The 27378-nt window shown below is 54.0% G+C and overlaps 1 protein-coding gene across 1 annotated transcript in view; it reads right to left on the bottom strand.

Annotated features, from left to right (window-relative positions):
* The window catches only part of EPHA8 (EPH receptor A8), a 53169-nt gene that overhangs the window by 2724 nt on the left and 23067 nt on the right, over positions 1–27378 (bottom strand). The window contains exons 4-16 of the mRNA XM_048326177.1: positions 14207–14362; positions 12583–12918; positions 10253–10377; positions 9969–10131; positions 9102–9198; positions 8380–8447; positions 7770–7895; positions 6776–6961; positions 6106–6167; positions 5557–5766; positions 3430–3579; positions 2029–2219; positions 846–1001 (exon numbers count right to left, since the gene is read on the bottom strand). Coding sequence (XP_048182134.1) covers positions 846–1001; positions 2029–2219; positions 3430–3579; positions 5557–5766; positions 6106–6167; positions 6776–6961; positions 7770–7895; positions 8380–8447; positions 9102–9198; positions 9969–10131; positions 10253–10377; positions 12583–12918; positions 14207–14362 — 2026 coding nt within the window. The remainder of the gene's footprint in view (positions 1–845; positions 1002–2028; positions 2220–3429; positions 3580–5556; positions 5767–6105; positions 6168–6775; positions 6962–7769; positions 7896–8379; positions 8448–9101; positions 9199–9968; positions 10132–10252; positions 10378–12582; positions 12919–14206; positions 14363–27378) is intronic.

Raw genomic sequence — 27378 nt, 5'->3', positions numbered from 1 at the left:
CTGTGTCTCTCTGTCTTCCCTTTCACTGCCACAGGAACCACTGTCCAGCAGCTCCATGCCTTTGGACAGGGAACAAGGCTCCTTAGAGGCTGCAGAGGTTGTTGCCAGCCCTGTCACTACTGGTAACAGCACGGGATGGGGGATGTAAGCAGGCATAAGGGTAGGAGCTGGTATAGTTGCCTTCTTTTCTGGTACCGCTTGGATGCTCCACCTTGGAAACTCCCTAGACAGGTGGGAGATCAAGTTCCTCACAGCAGGAGGGTAGTGAGACAGATCTTAACCCACCCTTGGTCATGTGTTAATGACCTTCCAGTGATGCCTCCCTGCTGGCTGCACTGAGCAGGGAACCAGTCCTGTGCATGGGGTCTGGCAAAGCTCCAAGGTAATGCCCAGCTATTATGTTTTCCCAGTGATCCCAGAGAAGTTGCACAGGGTAGCACGGCCACACTCTGGTCCAGAGAGGCCTTTTGCAGGGGAAACAAAGATGAGAAGCACAGGGAGACAGCAACCTCCCGCCTGACCCTGCTGTGACCAGGAGGTTGGATTAGGTGACCTCCTGGAGCACCTTGCAACCTGACTTACCTCCTATGGGCCTATGGTGACATTGGAGAGCCACCACAGAGCACTGGAGGTGACTTGGTGCTCACAGCCTCTCAGTACAACTCCCACACCTTCCCTCAAAGCTCAGCACAGCCTTGGACATTGTCCCAAATCTCAACACCGTTTGCCTAGAGATACGTATGGGGCACCAGGGACCAACTAGAATGAGCCAGCCAAGGCAGGACGGTCACTGTTTGGGGCTAGTGGTTTGGTGCAGGGACACCCAGCCACGCCCTGCTACTCACTCGATGTTCATGCGCATAACCATGCCCAGGGAGGAGTACCCAGCCATGGCAAAGTTCTCCCGGTAGTGCCCCAGTCGGATGGAGTCCAGCCAGTCCTCCACAGTCAAGCAGCTGGTCAGGTCGAGGAGACCCCTGTCCAAGCGTGTCTGGGTGAACCTGGGAGCAGGACAGAAGGGGTTAGACAGAAAGGTTGGTCCAAGGTGACCAGGCTGTGAGGGCCACCTGAATGCACCTATAGAATCAGGAAAACATTAAGGCTGGAAAAGCCCTCTAAGATCATTAACTCCAACTGTTGACTCAGCGCTGCCAGGGCTACCACTAAACCATGTCCCCAAGTGCCACATCCACACCTCCAGGGATGGTGACTTCACCACTGCCCTGGGCAGCCTGTGCCAGGGCCTGACCTCCCTTTTCATGAAAAAAATTTCCCTAATTTTAAACCTAAACTTCCCTTGGTGCAACTTGAGGCTGTTTCCTCTTGTCCTGTCCCTCATTCCCTGGGACCAGAGGCCAACTGCTGCCTCGCTGCCCCCTCCTCTCAGGGAGTTGTGCAGAGCCACAGGGTCCCCCCTGAGCCTCCTTTTCCCCAGGCTGAGCCCCGTTCCCAGCTCCCTCAGCCGCTCCTGGTGCTCCAGCCCCTTCCCCAGCTCTGTTCCCTTCTCTGGACATGCTCCAGCCCCTCCATGTCTTTCTTGTCGTGAAGAGCCCAGAACTGCCCCAGGATTCAAGGTGGGGACTCACCAGTGCCCAGCACAGGGAGGCAGTCACTGCCCTGGTCCTGCTGGCCACACTATTCCTGATCCAGGCCAGATGCCGTTGGCCTCTTGCCCACCTGGGCACACAGCTGTGACCCTGCAGATCCTGCAGAGCAGGACAGAGAGAGCCTTCACAGGCAGGTAAAGGCAGGGATGCTGCTGCATGGGCAGGGATGCTGCTGCATGGGCACTGCTGCACTTCCTTGGCCTTGGCATGGGGGTGCCATGGAGGGAGCAGGGGGCTGAAGTGCAGAAGTTCCTCACTACCCACCGCTACCTATGCCCACGGGCCCTGTGTGTGTCCATGGTCCCAAGGGCAGCCATTGGTGCCACAGCCAGTCAGAAATAGCCCTTATTCCTGCAACCCACGTGCCCTGCCCAGTATCAGTCATCAGCCCCTGCTCACACAGGGGTCAGGGAGCCCTCACCTGTTCACGGTGCCCATGCACTTGAGATTGTCAGGGTTGCGGATCAGCTTGTCCAGGATGCCCACAATCTGGGAGAAGCGAGGCCTCTCGCTGCGGTCCTTCTGCCAGCAGTCCAGCATGAGCTGGTGCAGGGTGGTGGGGCAGCCCATGGGGGCAGGCAGGCGGTAGCCTTCCTCCACAGAGTTAATGACCTGGAAGGAAGCCACATGCTGCAGTGGAGCTGCACCCCCATCCCGCTCCCAGCCCCCGATGGGAAGATCCGTGAGAGCTGCTGGGGCCATGGGATGGGGAGCAGAGGGCTGGGCACAAGCTTTGTGCTAAACAACAACTGAATGTCTGCATGCAGGCTCTAAGCAGAGCTGGCAGCAGGCTGGACACCACACACGTACAGGAAATCAATGCTATGACAGCAGAGTTATTTAGTGGTGCTGTGGCCTAAAATATTGCAGCTTCCCTCCAGCAGACAAGCCACGAGGGCTGCACTCACACTCAGTTGTTCTACAGCCAGGGCGTGGCACTGGTCGGCAAGGCTGGAGGAAACCCTGCTTGAAGGAATTGTGTGGAGGAGGTAGTGTAAGCCACTGCATTCATGCCCTGCTGTCACCAAAGCCACCACAAAATAAAAAGAAACCTAGGAAGAGAGGGGAGTCCCAGCACAGGGGGAGATTTATAGAACTCATAGGTTAAAAAAGGAGTCCTGTGATTCTGCAGAGCCAAAATACTCATTTTACTCATTTACTGCCTCCTTTTGGAAATTTTGCCCTCAGGTTGTGGTCAGGATTATAACCTACATTCCCCTTCAGATTTTATACTACTCTTCAGGTGAGAGTGGCTCCACACAACTCAGACAAGCCCAAAGCCTACAGCTGGGTGGGGCTAGCCTGAGGCTGTCAGCAACCTCACCTGGGCACTGGAAGGGATGGATGCCCAGCACTGGGACTGGCAGGCTGGTGCAGTGCGGCTGCAGGGATCCTAGGGAAGCCCTAACCCCTTCCAGGGACTCGGAAAGGTGGCACAATGTGCGGAATCTCTCCAGCCAGCAGAAAGGCAGGACTAGGGACAGCCACGGTGCACACAGGCAGCGTGGCAGCGACCTCCCTGCCTGCATTCATACCAGGCACTTGAGTCAGTGTCCCCAGGACGGGGCAGGACTGAGAAGGGCCAGCAGGTAGGTCAATGACCAGTGAGCTCCGGTCACTCCTGGGAGCCACGGGACTGCAAAGGCAAAGGCTGTGCAGTGCAGAGATGGACTGCTGTCCCCACAGAGGGGACGTGCACCCTGTGCACAGCCCTGTGGGGATGTGAGGAGAGGCAAGAGCTGATCCTTGGGGCCCTGTTCCCAGCCCCCCACCACGCTGGCCTGGGGAGGGCAGGAGGAGGGGCAGGTTTGGCAGCACTCACGTCCCGGTTGGTCATGTTCCAGTAGGGCCGCTCGCCGTAGGCCAGCACCTCCCACATGACTATTCCATAGCTCCACACATCACTGGCTGAGGAGAACTTGCGGTATGCGATGGCCTCGGGAGCCGTCCAGCGGATGGGGATCTTCCCCCCCTGGAAAAGTGAGTGAGAGTGGAGGCTCAGAGCAGGCAGGGCTCAGCATCCTGAGCTCTGCAGCTAGGACAGCTGTTGGACAAGCAATAAGCTGAGGTGGCGTCTTATGGGAAGGACTGAGGAGGCAGTGTGCACAAGATAAGCCCAAAGGTGTGTGTGAAGGACGACTTCAAGGTGTTTCCAGCAGAGCAGGGAGAACACTGTGCTCTTTTACAAGGTCTTCATGGACAATTTGGTCCCCCAGTGCTCAAGAGACAAGGAATTCACAGTGATGAAGAGGACCCCTGGGCTACCAGAGTACACAAGCACAGAGCTGACCCTGGGTGCAAGCAGAGAACCTGACTTGAGCAGACAGGGAGAGTGATGGGATGTGCTCCCTGTCCTTCCCTGCTTTGACAGGCAAACACCGAAAAAGAAGACGCATTCAATTAAAGGACCATGCTGACAAAAATCAGCAATGTATGGACCAAGAATGCTTTTAAGCTGGAAATGTGGTTGCCAGACATCTGAAGAGGAAAGTTGCAGTATAGGGGACATTGGCTGGGCTTCCCAGAGCATCTGGGGCAGGAATGGTGTGTCTGGGATCACCTTCCAGGGATACCTGTATAGGGAGAGTTGCCTCTACCTCTACCCAGCTCTGCCTGCCCTGGCACATGCCTTGATAAGGACTGAAGATGAACAACGTGTCTCTTGGGAGAGTCCCTTGGGGGAAGCAATCTCCTGAGCACGTTGAAGACAACACAGGAGGAACACAAGTTGCTGAACACAACAGAAACCTCATTTGAAGGGTACCCTGACTGAGACCTCACCAGAGATCCTGACTCTGGCACTGCCTCCTTGTGGTTCAGCTCCACCCACACTATACATTATCCAGTCTTCCTCCACAGCAACCAGCTCTGGTGGGTTTCACTGCACTGAGGTGCCTCAAAGCAGCAGAAACCAAGCAGCAGGAACCTCCCCCAAAGTTAAATTATCTGGAATGCCCTGCTACTTCTTGAGATACCAGAGGGAGCAGGTGAGTGCATGGACACACAAACAGTGAGCCCCTCTGGCTCAGCTTCTCCACTTTGCTGAAGCCATGAAGAGCACGAAGGCCACGTTCGTCAGGCTGGGCCATGGTGCACTCATCCCTCAGAGCTGCAGCTGCTCTGGGACATGCTCGGCATCAGCTACCCCAAAGGAACCTGAAGCCCTTTCTGCTTCTGTAGTCTTGGTCTTTCTGAGAAATGATGCTTGGAATCCTCAGCTACAGCTCCAAACTGGCCTCCATCAGGAACAGTCTGTCCTCCAGATATGTGCCAGGGGAGCACACTAATTCTTTTCATGGAGAGAGAAGAGCAAAAAGAGTTCATTTTATTTAACATATTCTATGTATTTCATGAAAATGTGTTTCATTTTGCTTCTGATGACCTCCCATGGAGGAGAACATCAAGCTCCAGAGCTGCCAGGTTGGCTAGAAAAATCTCAACATGGCTTCACAGACAAAAGTGTCCTGCATGAAATAAAAACACAGGTTGCAAAATCAATTCCCACCTTTTCCACATCCATGAATGAGGCAGTCACATGGAAAAACCAGTGTGTGGCCACAATGCTGAAGGGTAGACCAGAACACCCCCCTACGGATTGACGGGTCTAGGACAACTGAAGAGCGGATGGAGCTACACAGCCTAGGGAAGGACTCCAACAGGGACACGTAAGCCACACGTGCCCATGGGAGCAGTTGGTTGGGGATGTTTGATAACTCCCCGCCCTCCCATCCTGCTGCTCTTTGTTCACTGCACACTCAGTTCTGGGATGTCCCTGTGCGAAGGACAACGCTCAGGACCTCTTTGGGTTTGAGCTCTTGGCCCAGATGTCAGCAGGAGGTGACATCACCATTCCTGCCCTACCTGTATTGGCTTGAGTCTCTGACTTTTCCATGTGTCAGTGGCCTGAGGCAACAACAGTCACTAGGGACCAGCACTGTGAGCCACCCACCGTGGTGGTGTACGCAGCATCAGGGTCGTCCTCCAGGACGCGGGAGAGGCCGAAGTCGGACACCTTGCACACCAGGTTGCTGTTGACCAGGATGTTGCGGGCGGCCAGGTCCCGGTGCACGTAGCCCAGGTCAGACAGGTACCTCATGCCCGCCCCGATGCCCCGCAGCATCCCCACCAGCTGGATCACCGTGAACTGCCCGTCGTGTTTCTGGAAAGGAAATAACCATCCTGTTGGTGCTGCTGTCATTAAACCAGCCCCCCAGTGCCTCTCATCTTTGGCTTAGTACCAAAGTGCCTCCAGCTTATGCCCCTGCCCACTTCCTTGCCCTCTCAGTGCCTCTGACACATGCTCAGGCAGTTGTCCCTGCCTTTGCAGTGTCACTCCAGGGAGCCAGACACGATGCCTGGAGCCTGTGTCTGCTGGAGAGGTGAGAGCCCAGCACCCACAGCTCTCTCTAACACAGGGCTTTCAGTGGCTGAGAGGCTGAGGAGCAGGAACCAGCCCCAGGGGATGTGCAGTGAATGAAAATACAAACTCCCTCCTTACCCTGAGAAAGGTGTCTAGTGAGCCGTTCTCCATGTATTCAGTAACAATCATTACCAATTTGCCTGCAGAAGACAAGGGAGGTCAGGTTAGCAGAGAAGTCACCTTCCTCCGGGAAGCCCAGTGCCAGGTTTTTACTGGGAGAGACATGAAACCAGGCCTGTGGGTCTTCTGCAGCCCCTCAGACTGGTGTCACCCCTGCGCTGGGCAGGACTGGCCCAATGATGGGGATGTGGCAACAACCCAGACAGGTACCCCTCCCTCCAGGTGCCATTGATATGGCTGGGTCAGCTTCGTCACCCTGCTGAAATTTGCATGCCATTAGTGTAAGGCTTTGCATCAAAATGTGCCTTTTTGGAGGAAGACTTCAAATTGTGATTCAATACAGGCAGCCTTTAAAGTAAATGCCTTTGAGTAGGACATCTCCCGAACCAACAACAACCTGGAGCACACTGCAGAGCAAGGTGTGGAACTGCCACGGGAACTTTGTCCTGGAAGAGAAGGCAAGGGGGTGGCTGTCCCAGGTAAATGCACGAATCTGAAAAGCCACTGGGGCAGTGAAGGATGGAGTGCACCCAAAGCGAGCCCTGACCCCCATCTCCCAGGCTGCTCACAGGGAGATACATCCCAACTCTGCCCCGCCATACGCTCCCCTCCCCTGCCAGCCACATACTCCTGGTGACCACACCCTCCAGGTGGATGACATTGGGGTGGTCGAACTGTGCCATGATGCTGGCCTCACTCAGGAAGTCCCGCCTCTGCTTCTCCGTGTAGCCTGCCTTCAGTGCTTTGATGGCCACGGGAATCTCCCTCTTCCCTGGCAGCTTCAGGCGGCCGTAGCACACCTCTCCAGACTCCCCTGCAAGGCAAGGGAAAGTGGGGGCATGGAGAGCTCCTCCACTTCTTGCACTCACCCACCAACACCACAAATCATCCAGTCTGTCAGCATACTCACAGCATGCCCCAGCCCCTCTGGGTTTCAGTCTGAATTTCAACCCCCTTCAACCCCTCCAGGATTCAATCCTCTGAAAGGATTGCTCAGCTCTGGCTTCCTGTTCAGGAAGGGTGGGAACATCAGAAACCACCTGTCTCTGGTGCCTTTCACTGAAGGCAGTGGGCCAAGAGCAGTGATTGCAGTGGCACTTGCTTTATTGTTTTTAATGAACAAATTTGAGAGTCTCAGAGCAGCCAGGATGACCCTCATCATTTCTCTGGGTTAAGCCCTTAGGGTGCTGCTCGTGAAGTTCAAGCTCCATCTCTGCACTGTGCTTCCCTGAAAGCCCCTGCTCCTATGCAAAATTCCCTTTTGTTCTGAAAATTTACCATTTCGCTTGCAATTTCATTTGCATCTTGTCACCCCAGGTTTTTCATGGGTGCATGTTGGGGCACCCATGGGGACAGGCTGAGCCATCTGCTGTGCCAGCCTGAGCCACCAGTGCCACACCTGCTGACGAGCAACCCCCTGCACCAGGCTGCTCCAAAGGGTTTATTTCACTCCCCCAAACCCCCACTCTATCCGAGGTTTTGATCTCACAAGGATAAGGAGCAGATGAAGCCCTGCTGAGCACGGCTCTGATCCCAGCGGGCCAGGGGCACGGCACAACCTCAGATCATGGATTTCCCCGAGCAGACACGATCCAAAGAGGCAGCTGGGCCCCAGGACTCACCAGACCCAATGACCTTCTCGATCTTGATCCGGGAGGCCTCTATTTCACGGGTGAACTCATGCACAGCTTGGCAGGGGTCCTCGTACGTGTGGGGGTCCACATAAAACTTGGACTCGGGGAACTTCACTGCCAGGTTTCAAAGTGGAGAGAGGAGATCAGCACTCTCAGGCAGCCGTGCTGGGAGGAGGGACACCCAGCAGCAGGGCAGAGGATGGGCAGGGGCAGGACAGGCTGAGGAGCCACAGAGATGCAGCACAAGGAACCCTAAGTCACTCTTTGGCCCAGCAGTGTCCTCAGAGCAGTTCAGGACCGGGCTGCCCAGGCGTTCTCCACGTGATTGTCCCACTCCATCACTCCCCCCCCCGCCCCTGGCCTGCTGCTCTCTGGGATGATCCTGCTGCAGTCTCAGTGCACCCTGTTCAACCTTTCAACCCCATTACCAGGATGCCCCTGGGATCAGAGCCCCCGCTCAAGTCTCCTAAGACATGTTCCTAGGAGGAGGCAAGATACAAAACCCCTCCCCCTGGAAACCACAGCAGTGTCAGGGGGTAACAGTCCAGCTCTGCCCCTCCGGGGGGCTGGCTGGGGTCCTTCCCAGAGACTGTCCTACCTTGCCCATTCTGATAATGCATCTTCTCCTCATCAGAGTCCTGGAAAGCCTTGCTGTACCCACAGTGCCTGCCACAGGGGGACAAGGGTCAGAAAAAAGCCCCCATCCACCATCCACAAGCATTCCAAGAGCAGGGTGGAAGGCAGTGCATGCCGGGGCTGTGGGCAGCCAGAGAAAACACCTGGCCATCCACCAGCTGCATCCCTGCATCTCGCTGGACTGACACTTTGGTCTGGATCAAAGAACTCTCCAGGTGCTCTCCGAGGCTTGGCAGTGCTAAAAGCATGTGTGCTCCACATGCCTGGCTCAGCCACACTCAGACAGAGCACACAGTCTCCCTTGGATCTGTCTGAGGTAGAAAAGATCTCTCCACTCCTGACCTACCCACCAGTCCATCCAGTCAGCCCTTGTACTGGTACTAGTTCTGGTACTGGAATTGCTATTGCCTGTGCTGCTAATGTTCCATATATCATATATTATAGTGTATATACCAATTTATTACTATTCAGCCTGCTGGCATGAAGAGGGGAAGATCTGGAGACTGGCTCTGACTCAGGGAAAGTGGTGACCCTTAAGTGAAGTCTCTTGGCTGCTTATTAATCCCAGACCTATGGATGCTCTGGACAAACTGAAAGGCGAAAAGTTGTGCCAAAGTTCTCCCGTCCCTCCTGTCCCTGTTGGAGACCTCCAGAAAATCCCCCTGGCCTCCAGAAAACCCTTACCTCTTCTTGCAAATCAGAACTACCAGCAAGGCGACGAGGCCAGTGATGAGTGTCAGGCAGATCCAGACGATCGTCATCGTGTCGTACCGGAGAGACGCTGAAGAAGCAGGGTAGGAAGGGGTGAGCTGAAGTGGGGACTGGAGTGGTGAATGCACTGCTGAGCTCAGGAATGTACCTACCCCATGGTCTTCAAAGGTAAAGCCTTGGGATGACCATGGGGTCATGGTCTTCAAAGATGAAGCACTGTTCCACTTACTCCCAGTTTTAAGCCTCTCCCAGTGTACAGGGACCATTTGCATGTGGGGAAACCAAGCCAAGATCTGAGAAAGCCATGGTGACACAGCAAACTGGTACAGAGAGGAGATTGGAGCCTCAGGACCTCTCTACGTCTTCCCTGAACTAACTGCTACATCCTTCCTCCCTCTTCTTTCTAATGTATAAGCATAGATTCATGGAATCATTAAGGTTGGAAAAGACCTCTAAGATCACTGAGTCCAGCCATCAACCCAGCACAGCCAAGGCCATCACTAAACCACATCCCCAAGTGCCACATCAACAGATTCCTCAAGCACTTCCAGGTGTGGTGATTCCACCACTATCCTGCGCAGCCTGTTCCAATATCTTCTTCCAGTGAAGAAACATTTCCTAATATCCAATCTAAGCCCTGTTTCAATTTGAGTGTTTCCTCTTGTCCCAAACATCTCAGGAGTGCAACCTCAAGCAATCCCTGCAGGCTGAAATGCCAGGGGATGTGCCTCCAGGCCCCCTCCCTGTGTGGTGGAGGAACAGTGGCCACGGAGAAGGGCATCACCAGGGTCCATGCTCTCTGCCCCACACTTCCCTCACCCCACACCTGCACACACTCACCCGGCTTCCCAGTCTCCACCTCCACAGTCTGACTGAACCTCCCACAGCCGGCAGAGGTGCGAGCCCGCACCTGGAAAATGTAGCGGGTTGCAGGCTTGAGCCCAGAGATGGTGGCAGTGGTGCTCTTGGATTTCAGAGTCGAGTAGCTCTGCATTTCCTTGTCCTGGGGACAATCAGCAACAAAACTCTCTCTGCATCAGCACAGCGACCAGAGTCTTCCAAAGAAGCCCCTTGTGCAAGGCTGGCTGATAGCAGGGGCCTCTGAGAAACAAGCTCAGCGTTACCTTCTCGTAGTACTTGATCTCGTACTCCAGGATGATGCCGTTGGGCTGGTCCGGCTCTTGCCACAGCAACGTGACACTGTTCTGGCCTGTGCTCTCCTGGTGCACCACCACCACCTGTGACGGGGCTGGGGACCAGACACAGGGGGTTAGGTGCCTGCTGATGGGGGGGAGCAGGACACAGCAGCAGGGAAGGGTGGAACTGGAGCCCCAGGCAGGACCTCCTGGCTTAAATCAGGCTTCTGGTTTAATTAAAGCCATGTGGAGATGAGTGCTGTGATGGGGATTGCAAACAGGCTTTTCCTTGCTTTGGCTGCCTCAGTCTCTTTCCCATGGAGTGAAGCAGCTCTGAGAAGATGAGAAAGGAGGGCACTGTCCCAGGACAGGCAGGAGGGGACACTGGTGATTTGCTGTGATCTGGAGCCAGAGAGGAGAAGTACCAGTGGGGCTGCAGGTCATGGAGACCCCTAACAGGACTCTGTCCTCTCTTGTTCCACCTGGGATAAAGGGAGAGGGGCAGGGGAAGAGGGAAAGGGGAGATGATAAGTGTGATCAGGGTCTGAGCACCAGTCTAAAAGTGTCCTGGGGGTGCTCTGCCGCCCTGGTATATTTGTCATCTTCCCAGGCCTGAGCTGGGAGCCTGTGAATCAGTTCATGTACCTGTAGCCACGCCTGAGCTATTGCTGTCACAGCTGGAGGAACCAACTCACCAGCCTCTTTTCCCACTGGGAAAATACCCACTGGAAGTTCCTCAGAGTGTGATGGCCAGGTGCAGCCATTGGGTATGGCTCATGGGAAGTTTCAGGCCCCACTTGTGAGCTTCACTGTCAGGTGAAAAAAGAGATGTGGCAGCCCTGGGGAAGACAGCTGCTGTGGCCATGGCTGCAGTGCAGGGGTGTCACTGGAGCAGCACAGAGACCAAAAGAGGCCACACAGGGGCTGCAGCGGCAGTGGGGCACCCAGGGACTGAAGGGCAGCAATTAAAGCTCAGTTCATCTTTGGGGCTGGCTCCTCTGAGAAGCAGAAAATGCTGCTGGTACAGAGCACCCTGGGGAGATGGGACAGGATGGGATGCTGGGAATCAGTTAAACTGCATGAGCATGGGCAACGCCTTCGCTCCAAGCAGCCCCAAGGAATCTGTGCTGCATCTGCCTCAGCCGTGCTCAGCCTTTGGGGCTGGGGGGACAAGGGTGACCAGCACCCAGGAGGTCCCCCCATGCAGTGTCAGGGTCCCTCAGCTCTCTGGAGGGCAGGGGGCTCTGTCACATGCAGCAGCTGGAGCACAGTAGCTGAACTACCAAATTCCCAACCCTGCTGCTTTCACAGCACCTGCTCAGAATCCATTTTGCGGCTGAGAAGTCAAAATGGGAATATTCAGCACTTCCTGAGAGCATCTCCATCTGAGGCATCAGGCTGAGGCAGCTCATCAGCACTTGGAGGGATTGTGAGGGATCAAGCCAGCAGGACTGAGCCACTTCCACGTGCTGCAGAAGCGCTACAGGCTGGCATTAGTGACAAAGGGACCTGTTCTCATGCCAGCCTTGAGCTATCCAGCAAGGCTCCCCAGGTTTCTCCTGCTGGTACCCCTGCCATGAGAGCAGAAGGGGCTCAGCATCATGGGAAGTTCTTGGGGGCTCATTTTAAACTGGGAGGACTGACAAGGAAGGTCAGTCCCTGCTCTGAACTCTCTGCCCACAGTGTGCTCCACGGAGAAGTGCCATGGAGCAAGGTCCTGTCCTACCTGGGCTACAGCACTGCTCAGTGGTTTCCTGGGGAAAGAGCATTTTGCAGTGAGGAATTTGCAAAGGTGAGACATGCATGGGAAAGACTTTTCCCAGCAAACATTGCTGTCACTTGCTGGGGCCTGGCATTGGTGTGAGCTAAGAGCAGAGCATGAACTGCTGCCTGGCCCTTTGGGAAGGAACAAAAGGCTGGAGGATCAGCCTGAAACATTCATGCTCCACTTAGTGTTCCTGTCAATAAACGAGTGTTCTCCATGTCCCCCGTCTCCTGCAGAAAAGGAGCCTCCAACAGCGGCTGCAGGCTGAAGTGAAGGGAAAGGAGGAGGAAAAAGGACACCATGAAGCAGAACCAGAGAGGGATAAGAGTTGCCTTGGGCAGCAACTTGTCCCCAGCCCATCCCAGCTCCCCGAACCCACCTCCAGCAGCAGAGAGGACAGGGGTCACATCTGGCTGTCCCAAGCCCATCACCAAACCAGCCCTTCACTGCTAGAGCAGGTTCTGGATCCCATAGACACTGGCTGGAGCAACGTCGGAGCAACATCAGCATCACCCCCACAGGCCAACCCTGGAGGGGGGTCTGCTCCTCCTACCTGCCTGGTTTGTCGTGATGTTGGCGACCGCGGCTCTCCTGGACTCCAGGCTGAGGTCGGAGACGCCGTTGACGGCCTCCACCCAGAAGGAGTAGTTGGTGTGTGCGAGGAGGTTGGTGACGGTCAGCGCTCCCTGCACCAGGCTCATCTGCTGGGGCACGAAGCGGATGCTGCTGCCGCAGGCCTCGCACGGCCCCGCATCGCCCGCGCAGCGCCGGCACAGCACGTTGTACACGATGTCCGCACGGCCACCCTTGTCCAGCGGCGGGCCCCACTCCAGGGTCACAGAGGTGCCGTTCACACTGGAGATCAGGTTCACAGGAGCAGAGGGGGGCCCTGGAAGAGAAGTAGGGATTCAGACAGAGCGAGGGCTGCTGGAGTATTGGGAATGGTGGAGTGTGGGACCGATGGAGATGCACCTTGGGCAGCAGGAGCTGAGCGCACAAACACTGCTGCAAGGGACACAGAACTGCCCAGAGCAGGGAATGCACTGGACACGAGACAGCAAAGACTCAGCAGGGCTTGGGGTGAAATGCCTTGGAGGTAAAATGGTCTGGATCAGGATGCCAAGTGCCAGATGTTAGTTTTGGGAGAAGCAGGAAGCAATGGTGAAGCATGAAGATTTGGGGGAAGAGCCACAGTGCTGATGAGCTGGATATGCTCACCTAAAGGGAAAGGTAAACCCACATCTCCTTGGCGAATTAATAAACTTGGGTGGATATTCCTTAGGGAAACACAGGTCAGATGCTGCTGACCCCTCTTTCACCCTGGCCTCAGCTAGCAATGCCATGCCTGTCTGTCCTCCTGGACCAACTACAGAAAGGAGGACTCCCCCTGGGATGCCCTTGTCCCCTTTTAATAGCACTGGGCCCCTCAAAGCAGTCTGTTGCAAAGCTGAGCTGAGACCATATGACAAACCCTGGTGTCACTGTCCACCCACAGAGGAGGAGAGCACAGCAACACTTGCACTGACCCCATGGCTGCCCAGGGGTGTCTGACCACCCGATGCACTTCTGGGAAAGGAAAGCTGGGGTGGGGCCAATCACTTCTCCCAGGTAACAAGTGATAGGACAAGAGGAAATGGCCTCAAGTTGTGCCACGAGAGGGTATTAGAGAAAATTGCATCACAGAAAGGATGGTCAGACATTGGAACAGGCTGTCCAGGGAAATGGTGGAGTTACCATCCCTGGAAGTGTTCCAAAAAATGTGTGGATGTGGCACTCAGGGGCACGGTTTAGTGGTGAACATGGTGGTGGTGCTGGGCTGATGGATGGACTTGATGAACACAGAGGCTTTTCCAACCTCAATGATTCTGTGACTCTCTGATTCTGGTCAGTGGTGTTTGGAGAGCAGCAGGATGGGGGGTGACACAGAGGCAGTGAGGGAGTGCAGCTAAGGGGGGCTCCCAGCTCACGTGCCAGACAGAGACTCAGGGTTGTAGGGCTGGAGGAGCACCTTGGGCATCAGGCCCAGGGCCAGGAGAGAGTGCTGGGCTCAGCCAGGAGCAGCTGCCAGGTCCAAGGATGTGCCACGTGCCCCAGTGCAGCACGGCTGGGCACAGGGCAGCCAGGGGTGCTCAGGGGGTACTCAGGGGGTACTCAGGGGATACTCGGGGGGTACTCACGTGTGCAGGCGGCGGAGGGGGGGTCCTGCACGGCACGGTAGAAGCTGCTGTCACAGCGGCACACGCGCGCTGCCCGGCTCTCCGAGTGGCTGTGCAGGGGACACTTGGCACACAGCTGGTCCCCAGGGGCTGCTTTGTAAAATCCCAGCTGGCAGGCTGCAGAGAGAAGGACCCAGGTCAGAGGGATGTGCCTGGATGAGGATCATCCCACGGCTCAGAGGATCCCACCAGCACAAAGCTGGGCTGTGCTCACACATTGAGCACAGGAAACCAGCCTTCTCCCCTGCACCGGGGTGAGTCCCCTCCAGCTGCCCACCTGGAAACTGGGCTCTGTGGAAACTTCTGTCTGTTCCCCCAGCTGCACTTACTGCCATCCTGACACCTGTTCCCCACTCTGCTGTTCAGGAGCTGCCTGAAAAGCTCCAGCTGTTCTCCTCACACCTGTGCCTGCTGTCCAGCCACTGTCTGCCCTCAGGACAGAGAGCACTGCAGGGATCAAACATGCAGCACTGGAAATCTATTGGCACCTATTCCAAAAAATCATTTATGGAGCAAATTTACAACACAGTCCCCACTTCAAGGTGGTTGCCACAAACACTGGCTTGTGCCCAGGTTCCCAAAAGCATCCATGTGGGAGGTTTCAGAAATTAAATCTCCACACCTGGGACATGGTACATGTCCCTCCACAAGACCCTGGGGTGCTGCCACACAGAGCAACAAGTTCCCTTGCACAAAACTCCAGGGAAAGAGCCTCTCTTGCTGCATGGCACAGCAAAAAGGCACCGCACGCCCACTGCTCTCTCTCTAGAGGCGGAGGGACATTCAGGCCAAATGAGACAGCCTTGAAAAGAAGTTTTTTTCTGACAACACAACCTGCCTGCAGTTCCTCTGCCTCCTCCTGATGCAGGAGCTCATCCCACGCCAGGTCTGGCATTGCTCTGCTTCATCCTCCCCCCTTCTCCCAGCAGCCCCTCGGGTGGATCATTTGTCACACAAACAAACAGCTCGTCTCTTGTTAGGAAAATCGATTTGTTCAAGAGTGACATGTGGCATGTCAGGTATCTGTCTGGGGGTGGAAGGATCTGCCCTCTCTTGCAGGCTTAGATTCCAAATAAGGGAGAGCAGGCTCTGTCTGGGTCCCTGTACTCCTGAGGTACTTTTAGGACCACTTGCAGTGATTCAAGGATTATTCCTGGCTCTGACTCATCTCCGTTTTTCCCCCCTGAGGTAGTAATACCTTCATTTTCTCATCTTTACCTCCAGTGGCCAGATCTGCATACAGCCTCAATCTTTGCTTTCAGGCATGTAAAAGGGTTTTGTTTGTGATCCAGCATCCTCAGTGGGCTGGGTCCCTCCATGCTGTTTGCTCTGTTGTTTCAAGGTGCTGATTTGTTTTCTATTAATAACACTCTTTCCTTGCCACAGATCTCCCTGGACTGATGCTAACAGCATATTCCACCTATCACACACTGCACAGTGACACAACAGTTTTATAACTGAGCTACTCTAGCAATGGCAGCTGAAGGCAGTGCTCCAGTCACACATCCCTCATGTGGAGACCACTTGCTGGTCCCTCTCCAGGCTCTGTCACCAGTTTCTGTGGCACTTTTGCACCAAACGCTCTGTTAACAGCAGAGGAGTGATACCACTGGCAGGATTGACATGTGCTGCACGTGACAGAGGTGGTACCACAGGCTGGTGTCACAGGCTGGTGTCACAGGTTGGTGTCACATCTTGGTACAGCAAAGGCCAGCAGTTCCAGACTTTGTTCCTAAATTCCTGCTCCTCCACTCCCCAAAGGGCATCAGGGCAAGGAGCAAAAATGCCCAAACTTGGGGATGCAAGGGAATGCAGATGTGAAATTGCAGCAGCTTGGGGCTGGTTTTGTTACCCAGCTCTTCTGGCACCTTTCACTTCCCCAATGGCATCAGGAGAGGAGAGAACACAGGGGATGCAGATTTCAGGGGAGGTTTGCTGTCCCTTGCCGGCCGCACCAAGGACAGCCCAAGACATTTGGCAGGTTCTGGTGCTGACTGGTGCTGATGATACCAAGAGATCAGGGACTCTGCCCTTGCCAAAGGCCGCCTGATGCTGCAGCACCCTCCAGTCTGCAGCCCTTTGGTTTTGGGTGTAAGACTGAGATGAGCACTGATACATCCTGTTCTCAGGTGGGGACAAATCTGGGAGGCAGCTAGCTGGTGAAAAAAAACCCCAACCAAACTCCAAAATAAATTGGAAGAAAGAAGATTTCCCAGTTTTTCTATGTGGGAAAGGATGAAGACACTGCATGAGCACGGCTGGGAGGTGAGCAATGGGACAGCCCCTGTCGGTGCCGGGCAGGTGCAGGTCAGGAGCTGCTGCCTTTAACTTGTGCAAATGTCCCTTGGACCTGCAAACCACCATCATCTCTACACATGCAGCAACCAGGGACTTGTGATTCCAGAGGCATTGGAGTGGCTCTCTCCACCACTATTTAATTAAGAGCAGAGAAATCAGTACTACCTCAGGTAGGGAGAGGCAGGCAGCAGGAAGGATGGGAACACGAAGCACAGCAGATTTGCACAGAGCAATTGTAATCACTTAGCATTTAATGCTGTAAAAAAGCCATTAATTACCTGTAGCAATGAGTCACAATTATTTCAGATGCACTCAAGGGGAAAATTATACTAAATGACAAATTACAGGTGAATTTGTGCACCAGGGCAGAGCCATCGGGAGCCAGCTCCCGGCACATGGACAGCATGAGCACACAGGGAGGGCTGGGGAGCACCTGGTGCTGGGGCAGGCACTGCCTGGGGGGTCATGCACCTCTGGGTGTCTCAGTGCCCACTTTAGAGGGAAGCAGGACACACGTGCAAAGCCTTTCACAGGCACGGGAGAGGGCACCAGCTTGAACCTACACAAGGTATAAAATACCTCCAGTACAGGACGCCAGTCATGTCCTGCTCCAGATTGAGCTCTCTCATGCCACACCAGTGACATGCGGAAGACCAGGACCCCCAGGTTAGTTCTGGGAAGAGCAAACAGCAGAGAAGTGCCCAGCAGGAAAAATTCAATCAAATGCACCAGGTCTAAAACACACAGGGCTCCAGAGGTGTGGCTGTGGCACACACAGAAGCCTCCCAAATCTGCAGCCATGCAGCAGAGAGGTGCGAGAGTGGTTGTTCTGCTGTCTTCACTGCAGTCAACTATAGCCACCTGCCAGAAATGCCCTCCCTGGAGCCCTGGGGAAGGTGGGGTTTCTTTTATTCCCATTATTTGATGTAATTGACACCCTTGCTCTGAGTCTGAGGATCCTGCCACTTTGTGAGCCACCAGAAGTGCTGCTATGGAGTGCTCCTGTCCCCAGTGCCACCCCCAGTAACAGCCAGCCCCGCTGCCTGTCCCAGCAGTTTGATCTCACATGACGGTGTGGTTTTGCAGTGCATGTGGGACAGCAGCACCCCTTCACCTGCCACTCAGCTCAAGATTTGCACATCTATGTTCTTCCTGCAGCCCAAACACCTGGCTGATCCCAGTGTCACCAGCAGAGCCTACAAAACCCAGCACTGAACCTGTGCTTGGCAGAGCACATCTCTAGCCCTGTATCACCCCAGACCTGTTTGGATCTGTTCCATGGGGCTTCCGCTGATCCCCCCACCCTGCACTGCACACCTTGCCTGTTTGCCCACACCACCAGCCCCACTCTCATGCGCCGCCTGCCCAAAGGACTCCGGAGCAGCAGGTTTGCCTCAGGAACAGTGAACATGGAGGGATCTGCCAGCCATCTGGAGTTCGGTCCATTTGTTTCACTCCCCCTCCATCCTCTGGGGACAGGACAACATCTGCTAATAAGCTGGCAGAGCTCAAGAGATGATGGATGGACCTGTCAAGGATACGCTAGCAGGCAATGAGCTGCTCCTCTCCCTCTCAAGTGGCTGCCTGGGAGCAGTGCTCTGCAGGTGGCCCTGGTGGGACCACCAAGGGCTGCTCCAGTGGGGCTGCAAATGTGAGCACTGCCCCCATGTCACTCCCTCTTGGCTCTGTCCTCAGCCCAGGAGGTTTGGGCGGGGTGAGGGCATGGCTGAGAAGGTGACATGGGGCAGCTCTGTGACACTGGTGCCACAAATTGCCCCTTTTCCTGACCCTTTGACAGATCTGGGCATCCACAAGCACCAGAAGAGCAGTCATGTATCTCTCTTTGGCCATGCTAGGAAGAGATAGAGATGGAAATAAAGGTGTCACAGCCACTGTGACAGCCAGAGACAGGCACCAGTCCCAGAGCCCCCCAGGCTGCACAAGCCAGCACAGAAAATCCCAGCTCCTTTCAATCCAGTTTCAGCATGATGCCTCCAATCTCAGCTCCCATATGACACAGACACTGAAACAGAAGCAGGTTATTCTCAGCCCTGTCTTAAAATGAGGCACCTGCCTCATTGCCCAAAATCTTCTGTTTTAGCAGGGCTGTTCTCCTCCTCCCCTGCAACGCCAGGTCAGTCCTGGCTCTGGGCTGTTCAGTGGCCTGGAGGGAGTTTGGGGGTCTGGCTGGGCTGGTGCTCTCAGTAATCTCCTAGTCCTGACATCATGCCTCACCCCACAGTCCTGCTGGTGCTCACACACCCTCCTTGTGCTGCTTGTCCCTGCACTACCCCAGCCCTGGTCACCTCTGGCCCCTGAGCACCACATTAGCCTGTCCAGAGCCCCACTCCCACCTTGCAGCCCCTTTGCACAGTTCACAACTCTTCCCACCCTCAGTACAACCCTCACACCAGTACACACCCCTGAATTTGTCTTTTACCACCCCAGACTCCAGCTCACATCACCTCCCTGCTGCTTGGCCCTTCTTCCCACAATTAACCCACTTCACACCCCATTGTACCCCTGAGTCTTTCAGAGGGGGGAACAGGAGGAGTTTTTTACCCATGACTGCCTTGCAAAGCCAGCAGAACCCTGTGCTTGAGGCTCCCAGCAAATGGCCCACACAGCAAAGGACACCCTGAATCCCTCTTGGTAACACCCAGATTTCACTGCCACCAGGACAAGCTGTATTTAGGAGGGTCCCACCCTTCCAAGTGGAGTAATTTCACTTGAAGTGCTGGGAAAACTGGAACCATAGTTGTACAGACTGGCTGCATCTCAAACTGGAAATCTGCATGATGCTGCCATAGAAAAATCAGCAGGTCTTAGAGTCACAGAATCACTTAGAATCAAACCCCCAGCCTTAGAATTCCAGAATCCCAGAATGGTTTGGTTTGGAAGGGACCTCAGAGATCATCCAGCTCCCCTGCCCTGCCATGGGCAGGGACACCTTCCACTAGACCAGGTTGCTCACATCCCCATTCAGCCTGATCTCAGTACTGCTGGACACACACCTGACTCTCTTCTGCTCTTCCCCACATCTTAAAAAATGAAAAAATAAAAGCAGGAAACACCCAAATCTCAGTTTGCTACGAGTGCTGCTCTGCTGCCTGGTGCAGACATCCTTATGTGGGAGTGGAGGTGACGCTGTGCAGACTTGTGTAGGTGAGACAGCCTGGCACGCTCGGAGCAAAGGCTTTTTTATAAAGCTCATCCAGGGAAACGCTACAGCTTGCCGGAGTCAGATGGAAACAGGCAGCCTAGTGCCAGAATTAGAAAAAAAGCTGTTTCCCAAACTCAGTCTTGTCAAAGAGTTTTAGATAAAAGTATCCAAAGCTTCTGAAAAAACCCCACAGATTTCACCAAACCATAAACAAACCCAGAAAACAGAGTCTGGAGGAAGGGGTGGGGCCGAATGGGGCACCCCTGAAGGGGACAGTGCTGGAGGTAACCCTGTGTCCCTGTTGCAAGGCATGAAAGAGGAAAGCACACACAGAACACCAAGAACTTCATCCCATCCCTGGCAGGAGCTGGAATGCAGTTTGGGGGGGCCCTCTCAGCACATCCATATGGCTGTGGATGTGTAGAGGGGCTGAGCTGGAAAATGAGGGTGCCCAGACATCCCAGGGCCAGCACAGCCCTCGCCCCCACACAGCTGAGCCCCACCAGCCTCTGCAGAAGTGTCAGCAGCAGCAGCTTGTTTTCAGAAGGGGAAGAAGTCATCACACAAACAGTGACATGGGTGGCATCTGGAGCTCCTGCCAAGGGCAGAACAAGTTTCTGGCAGGGCCCTACTGCTCTCACCAAGCCTCTGAATGTGCTGGTGGGGAATTTGAGATCCCCGCCCCCCATAGTTGTTACACTATCCCCAGGGCAAGGACTGGTGCAAAATCCTGGTCTTTCCTTCACTGTGTCCAAACCTCCCCACAACAGCTTCTAAGGCACCTGCACACTGGAAACCCAGAGCAACAGCCTGTGTTCACCACCTAAACATGGCCAAATTTTGTGGAAGAGTTCAAAACAAAAATCCCCAAACAAAAAAAAAACACATTCCCAAACTGGTGAATGTCTTCATCCATCACAGCCCAGCTGCTCTTCACCACTTCTCAGAGGGCCACAGAGACCTGGCTAAGCACAAATAAAATTTGATTAATCCCCATCACTACCCAGAACTCCAGCTCAGGATCATTCTCACCCTTCATTTCTGTCAGTGCTGAAACACAGAAAACTCAGAGGAAAAGTAGCACACAATAAAATGATCAGCCAAGGACAAACCCCCTACTGTTGTGTTGGTGGGACACAGTGCTGCTCTGCAGGCACCTCCATCCTTTTTGTTTGTTCCTTAGCAGAGAAATAAATAGATGGGTTTAGGTGCTGGGGTGCTGCTTTGTTTTGTTTTCCAATTAGCCATTGGATTTTAGAGGAGGGAGTGTTGCTGGAGATCCTGGGATCACCCTGTCCTGCCTCCTGCCCTCTCCAGCGATCTCACTGGGCTGAATCAGCCACACACACACAGCCCAGCACCCCTGGGGTCCAAGCCTAGCAGCCAGGTCTGAGACAGTGAGCTGGAGGTCCCGGTATGAGACAAGTGTGAACCCAAGGATCCCACCTCAAGGTTGGATAAGCCTCTAGGGGAAGAAGTCCTTGCTAATGAAAAAGGAAAGAGAGCAGGTTTAGATGGCATATTGGGAGAAACTCTTCCCTGTGAAGGTGCTGAGGCCCTGGCACAGGGTTCCCAGAGAAGCTGTAGCTGTCTCTGGATCCCTGGAAGTGTCCAAGGCCAGGCTGGACGGGGCTTGGAGCAACACGGTCATGTGGGAGGTGTCCCTGCCCGTGGCAGGGGGTGGAACAAGGAGAGCTTTAAGGTCCCTTCCAGTCCAAACCTTTCCATGATTCTGTGTTCATACACAGTCACAGATTATGTGTCTTGGAAAACAAACTGTTTTTTCTTTCTTTCTTTTTCTGGGAGGATGCGGAGCTTTGGGATAACCAGGAGGTGACGTGGTCTCACCAGCCAGTATTCCCTGTATTTTACAGAGCAGCTGGTGGCCTTGCAAATCACAATGAAAATCTTGTGAGTCATCAACTTTTTTTGATTCCCGTTTCTGGCATCACGGAAAGGACTTTTGCATAACTCCCACAGCACCACTTTGGAACTGTTTCTGCCCCTGCCCTCGGAAGCTTTGACTTGGTGTCTTGGGGTGACTCTATGATGTGTATCCCCTATCGCTGCTCTATGCCCAGACATAAATCCTGTGCCTTTGTGTGTCTTTAAGCTGGATTTGTGAGAAAGGGAGGAAAAAAAATGAGCAATTTTGTGTTCAAGGACACAGATACACACCGCCCTGTGTTCCTAGCTGCGACAGAGCAGAGGAAAGCACCTTCCTGCTTTTCCCAGCTCTTGGCTCCTTTTCTCAGGAGAGAGATGGAGAGTTAAACTCCTTTGCTTTTCAGCTAGTCTGCAAGCTGAGGCAAGAAAGTTTTTTTTCCCTGGGACTTTGGCTTCTTCTTCTTCTCTTCTGGAACTGTTCAGAACTTTCCACCAAGGCCTGGAAGGGGCCCAGGCCGACCCAGATCCGAAGAGGAGAGAGAGAGACCACGCCCAAAGAAAGGACTCTAAAATCTTACCAGGTTTCTCTCCACAGAGAGAGGTTTTATTATTTAGCATTATTATTCTTTTCCCGTGTGTCTGTTAAAGAAATAGGTTTTTTTCCTTTCACTTTCCTCTGGGGAAAATTTTTTTCCCCCTGAAACTTGGTGGGGGACGGATGGCTGTAACCTGCCTTCTATCAGAGGACGTTAAATTTGGATGTTCCTCCAAATTTGTCTCGAACTGGGACACTGGGTACACTCACGGCAGAACCCCTCTGTGGGGGACACCTGGAGCATTGGTGCCACCAGCTCTGAGTGTGACAGCCTGGTACCCAGACAGCAGGCACAGGATGCTGCAAGCGCTTAAGGCTGTGGCTTGGGTCTGCCATGTGTGTGCTGCGGCTTGCACAGAAATTCCTCTTGAAATCCACACCAAGAAAAGTGAAACACCTTCCAAGATGTTTGCGTGGAGCTGCAGTAACAGGGTATTCTCATAGAATCATGGAATCACCAAAGGGTTTGGACTGGAAGGGACCTTAAAGCCCATCTCGTTCCACCTGTGGCAGGGACACCTTCCACTAGACCAGATTGCTCCAAGCCCCATCCAGTGGCTTCACCTGGAACCTTTTTCCCAGGTGTTTCCAGGGCTTTCCCTGCCCCTATGCCAGGCTGTGCCCCCAGCACAGTACATTTCTCCTCCTCTCACACAGCTCTGCTCCCCCCTTGCCCCACCAGCTGTGGGACTTTCTTCATAAATGCCCATGGACACAAAACTATTCACAAGCACATAATTACCAAGCTGGGTATTTTCTCCTCTTAATTAGCAATGCCATGGTGCTTTAATTGCTCGATTAAAGTTGCCCACAAGGAAGGTTTAAGGTACATTAAATCTGCTGATTGGTTCATCAGCATGAATCCCACCAACTGGAAAAAATTAACTGGCTTCCAGATTGCTAACCAGACTCTCCAGATCCATTTCCACCAGCTGTGTCCCACAGGAGGAACGAGAGAGCCCAGCAGTCCTTCCTCTATTCCCACCTCTCCTTCACTTTGGGGGCTGGAAGGGAAGGGTTCCAGCAGGGGCAGTGTCCCTCTCTTCTCTTGTCCAGAGGAAAAAGGCCATCTTTTAGCTGAAGCAGAGCTGGGTAAAGTCTAACCCAGGGCCAGATCCTCATTCGGCCACACACAGCAAACCTGAGTTTGGTGGCTGTTCTCACTCAGGCTACAAACACTCATCTCGTGTGCACATGGGCTGCTGGAGCAGGAATTAGGAATTGCTCAGTTCCTGCTCTCTCATCACTGTTTTCCATCTAAAGGGAACAGCCAAGCTGAAGGTCCCAAGAACAGTGGAGGATAAGATGCCTGTTCCCAAACTTCAGACAGAAATGTCTGAACGGCTCCTGAAAGCCATGGATATTCAACAAAGAAGCTCTTTGGGAGTGGCATTTCTGCCAAAGGCTCATCCACCCACTCTGACAACAGGGAAGAGGGCCCATCCTCTTTTCCACTTGTTTATTAAAGAAAACCCTTCCTGGGAGATTCTCTGCTCCTGGGGGTCCCCGTGGCTGGATGCTGGATGGGTTTGTGTCAGCTCCCAGAGAGCAGCACCATGATCCACAGCCATGGCACTGCTGCTGATGCTCCAAACCAACTCCCTCTGCATGTACAACCTGTGAGCAGCTGAACAGATTTTAGCCCAACTTGAAGTTTTGCTCACTGATAGCTGGTGAGAGATGCAGCCCAAGAAATAATTCAGACCTGACTCAAAAGGGGGACCCTGATGCAAGGACTATGAATTTACATGGTCCAAGGACCAAGGTCTATCCACCAAGGACCACCACCACAACCCAAGGTCTTGGTGGCTCAGGAGCCTGGCAGCCCTCCCCAAAGAGGGGCTGACTGGGGCTGGTAGGAGGGATGTGGTTGAAGAGCCACTGTCCTCACCTGCCTGAGCCTCCATGTCCTCCTCTTCATCCATCCATCCATCCATCCACCCACAGGACAGGGTACTCATGTCCCAGCTCTCAGCCTTCCCTGCCCACAGAAGCACAACCAGGCTCCCCTTTCCCATCCCTCTAATTGCACTGACCTTATTGAAATGGGTCTCTATTTGTCCTGCACAGCAGCTGCATATCAATAAGGTGAATTATGCTGATTGTCTCCTTATCTGATAAATTGCTGGGACAGATCCTTTTCCCTCCTGCTCTTGCTTATTCTGCTGTTTAGGCAGAGCAGTTGCTATTTGCTGTGTGTAAGAGATGTTAATGTGTCATGTGTGGACTGATGCGTTTCAAGGAGGAAAGAGCAGCACGTCCAAGGCTGTGGGTGAGGGGGTGAGGGAAGAAAAGTCTTTCAGAACCTTGAAAACAGAGGGAGAAGCAAGTGGGCTGTGCTGTCCCAGGAGGGGTTTCCTCCTTGGGGTGGCTGTGGCACAAGATGCTGTGGGACTAAATGCTGGGAATGTTAGGAGCTGGCAGACCCCAGGATGCCATCAACAGATGTGGAAATTCCTGCTCAAATCCCATTTCTGCCCAGTTAGGAACTGTAGCACACGTGCCCAGTCCCAGCTGGAGAAGGGGATTCTCTGGGGAGGAACCTGGCAGAGGCATTAGGCATGGATACAGGGACAAATGTCTGGTGTGTGGGGGCTGTGACACATCTGATGCCAAGCCAGCTGGCATCTCAGATGGCCCTGATCCCAGCACCCCTGGGCTGAGATCTGGCCCCCTCAATCCCATGGAAACTGCCCCTTACATCCTTATGGCAAACAGCAGGACATCAAAGCAAGGTGAAACATGTGGATCCTGCTGGGATGAGTGCAGGAGTAGGAGATCCCAGCCACCACCCTCCTGCCCCAAAAAAGGGCAGCAAAGGATCCAACATGATGGATGACAGCAAAGCCCCATCCCTGCAAGTGTCCAAGGCCAGGTTGGACAAGGCTTGGAGCAACCTGGTCAAGTGGAACCCCATGGCAGAGGGTGGAATGGGATGAACTTTAAGATCCCTTTCAACCCCAGTCTGGGATTCTACAACTCTGTAATGGGGATGAGAGGCAAAGAAGTTCCCAATGTTCCTACACGTCTTTCACCACATCCCACCTCATCCCTTTCTTCCCAGGTCTGTGGCACTACTTTCCTTCTCCTCTGAAGGGCTGGGAACACCTCTGGCCATGGTCTGGTTTCCTGAGCTGTCTTCCATCACTCTGGCAGGCCCTTAGAAAAATGAATGTTAAAGAGGAGGGGGAGAAACCTCCACTGTTCAAATACCTTTAGCTTTGACAAATAAGGCGTCCGGCTGTGAAAGGCAGAAGGAAATTAATTTGGAATCATATTTTAAACACTGCCATAGAGGCAAAGTATCTTCTCTCTAATTTCTCCCCCTCCACACCTCCCCTCCCCAACCAAAAAATGAATTTCCCTGGTATTTATAGAAAGATTATTAGGGCCACAAGGAGTGATTTATATCATCTCATCCCTGTGACCGAGAATGAAAAATTGCTGGGGCGACAGCCACTGGAATCCTGCTTTTGTCCGCCTGACAATTAAAACGGCTAATTTCCAACTCCAGCAGATCCATCGGGGTTATAAATCATCCCCAAAAGGCACTTTTCATCCTGAAAAATGAACTCTGCCCCAATCAGGCACAAGATCAGAGATTAGCATCTGTTTGCCTTCACGTGTAAATGTATGTCCTGCTGCCCCACCAAAGGAGATGCAGGCAAGGAGGTGCTGCCCCTGTTCACTCGATGCTGGGTCAGCAAACTGTGCTGGAGCCAGAAAAATGGGACAGGGAAGGAAGGAGGGTGAGACAACACTGAGGTCAGAGAAAGTCCAGTGACGTTTCTGTCCTGATTCTGATGCCACAAGGCTTGGAGAGCTTCACCAGAGAGCACTGCTGGGTCTGAGTCCATCTGCAGGGCCACCTGGGAACATATGTTGGACCACGCTTCCTCCTGTGCCATGCCTGTGGTTGGAGCAATCCCACCAGAAATGGGCAGGAGGGCAGAGAAGGGGCCCACAGAGCAAAACTCCCACAGTTTTGCTGCAAAGAGAGAGCAAACCTGTCCAAGGAATCACATGAAAATGAGGCAGGCAGAGCCCAGCACCAACGCCACAGCCTTCGCTCAGCCTCCTGCCTTTGGGGTGGGGATGTCCTGGGGCAGAGTGTGCAGTAGAGGACTGCTGGAGGGGAATACAAGGAAGGGCTGTTTGGTCCATCTGAGCCACCTTGCAGCTCCTTGCAGTGGTGGGGCTGGCACAGCCAGCCAGGAGGCCCATGCCAGTGTCCCCTCCTGCAGTAGCACATGCCTGGCCCCACATACATCTTGCACCCACTCTTTAACATGCTGGAAGACCTTTTCTGAGTTATTAGATCTATCCCAGGATGACTTTCACATCAACTGCCACAGACAGGAGGAGTTTCAGATAAAAGCATTTATTCTGCCCATCCTTCCCACTCTGTAGCTGGAGACCTGCAGGAGCCCCTGGATCCGTTCCAGTCCAGTGTCGGACGTCCTAACCTTGAGTCAAGTCTCCCTAAGACAAATGCTCCACTTGACGTTTCCTCACTTGACGAAACTCAAACAAAGGCCCCGCACTCGTATTTGTGCTGCTCCCCCTCACCATGTCCCATGAAGAAACAGAGAGCAAACAAATCTGTGTGGAGGGCTCTCCCGGGGAGCCTGTGCTCTGTACACACACATCCCTGTGCCTGCTGCTGGTCACCCCACTTCCTTATCACAGTTTGTTCAGTTGGCAGCTCGAAGCTGCCCAGCAGCACTGAGGGCCCCTGGGAAGGCTCCCCACGCCCGCGGACAAGGGCCTCTGCAGCAGCCCCGGGAGGTGAGGCATGGACGCAATGACCTTGTTCCATGAAAGCTCAGTGTTCTCCTTTTTGCTTTCCTCTCTTTTAAGCCCCTGCCAGCGGTGGGTGTTTCGGTGAGGGCAAGTAGTGCCTTGCTGGAGCACACCAGAGATCTCAGCACCAGGCAGAGCTGCTGGGGGCACTGAGCTGGGATGTCTGGGCCAGTGATCCATGGTAGGGAAAGATGGAGCCAGAGCAGCCCCTGTCCTGATGCCAGCCAGTCCCCATCCCAAAGCCATGCCCTGTGCACCAGGACCTGTCAGAGCCACAGGAATCCCCAGGGAGTTTGGCAGTGGTACCAGCCACACATTTTGGAAGCATGAAGCCAGCTAGCAAAGGCATGGACAGCCTCCACAGAGACTGGCTGTCCCAGCTTCTGT

This window comes from Corvus hawaiiensis, chromosome 22 (assembly GCF_020740725.1).
Source record: "Corvus hawaiiensis isolate bCorHaw1 chromosome 22, bCorHaw1.pri.cur, whole genome shotgun sequence".
NCBI lineage: Eukaryota > Metazoa > Chordata > Aves > Passeriformes > Corvidae > Corvus > Corvus hawaiiensis.
Note: the sequence above shows the minus strand (reverse complement) of the source record. Positions and strands in the feature narration are given on the sequence as shown.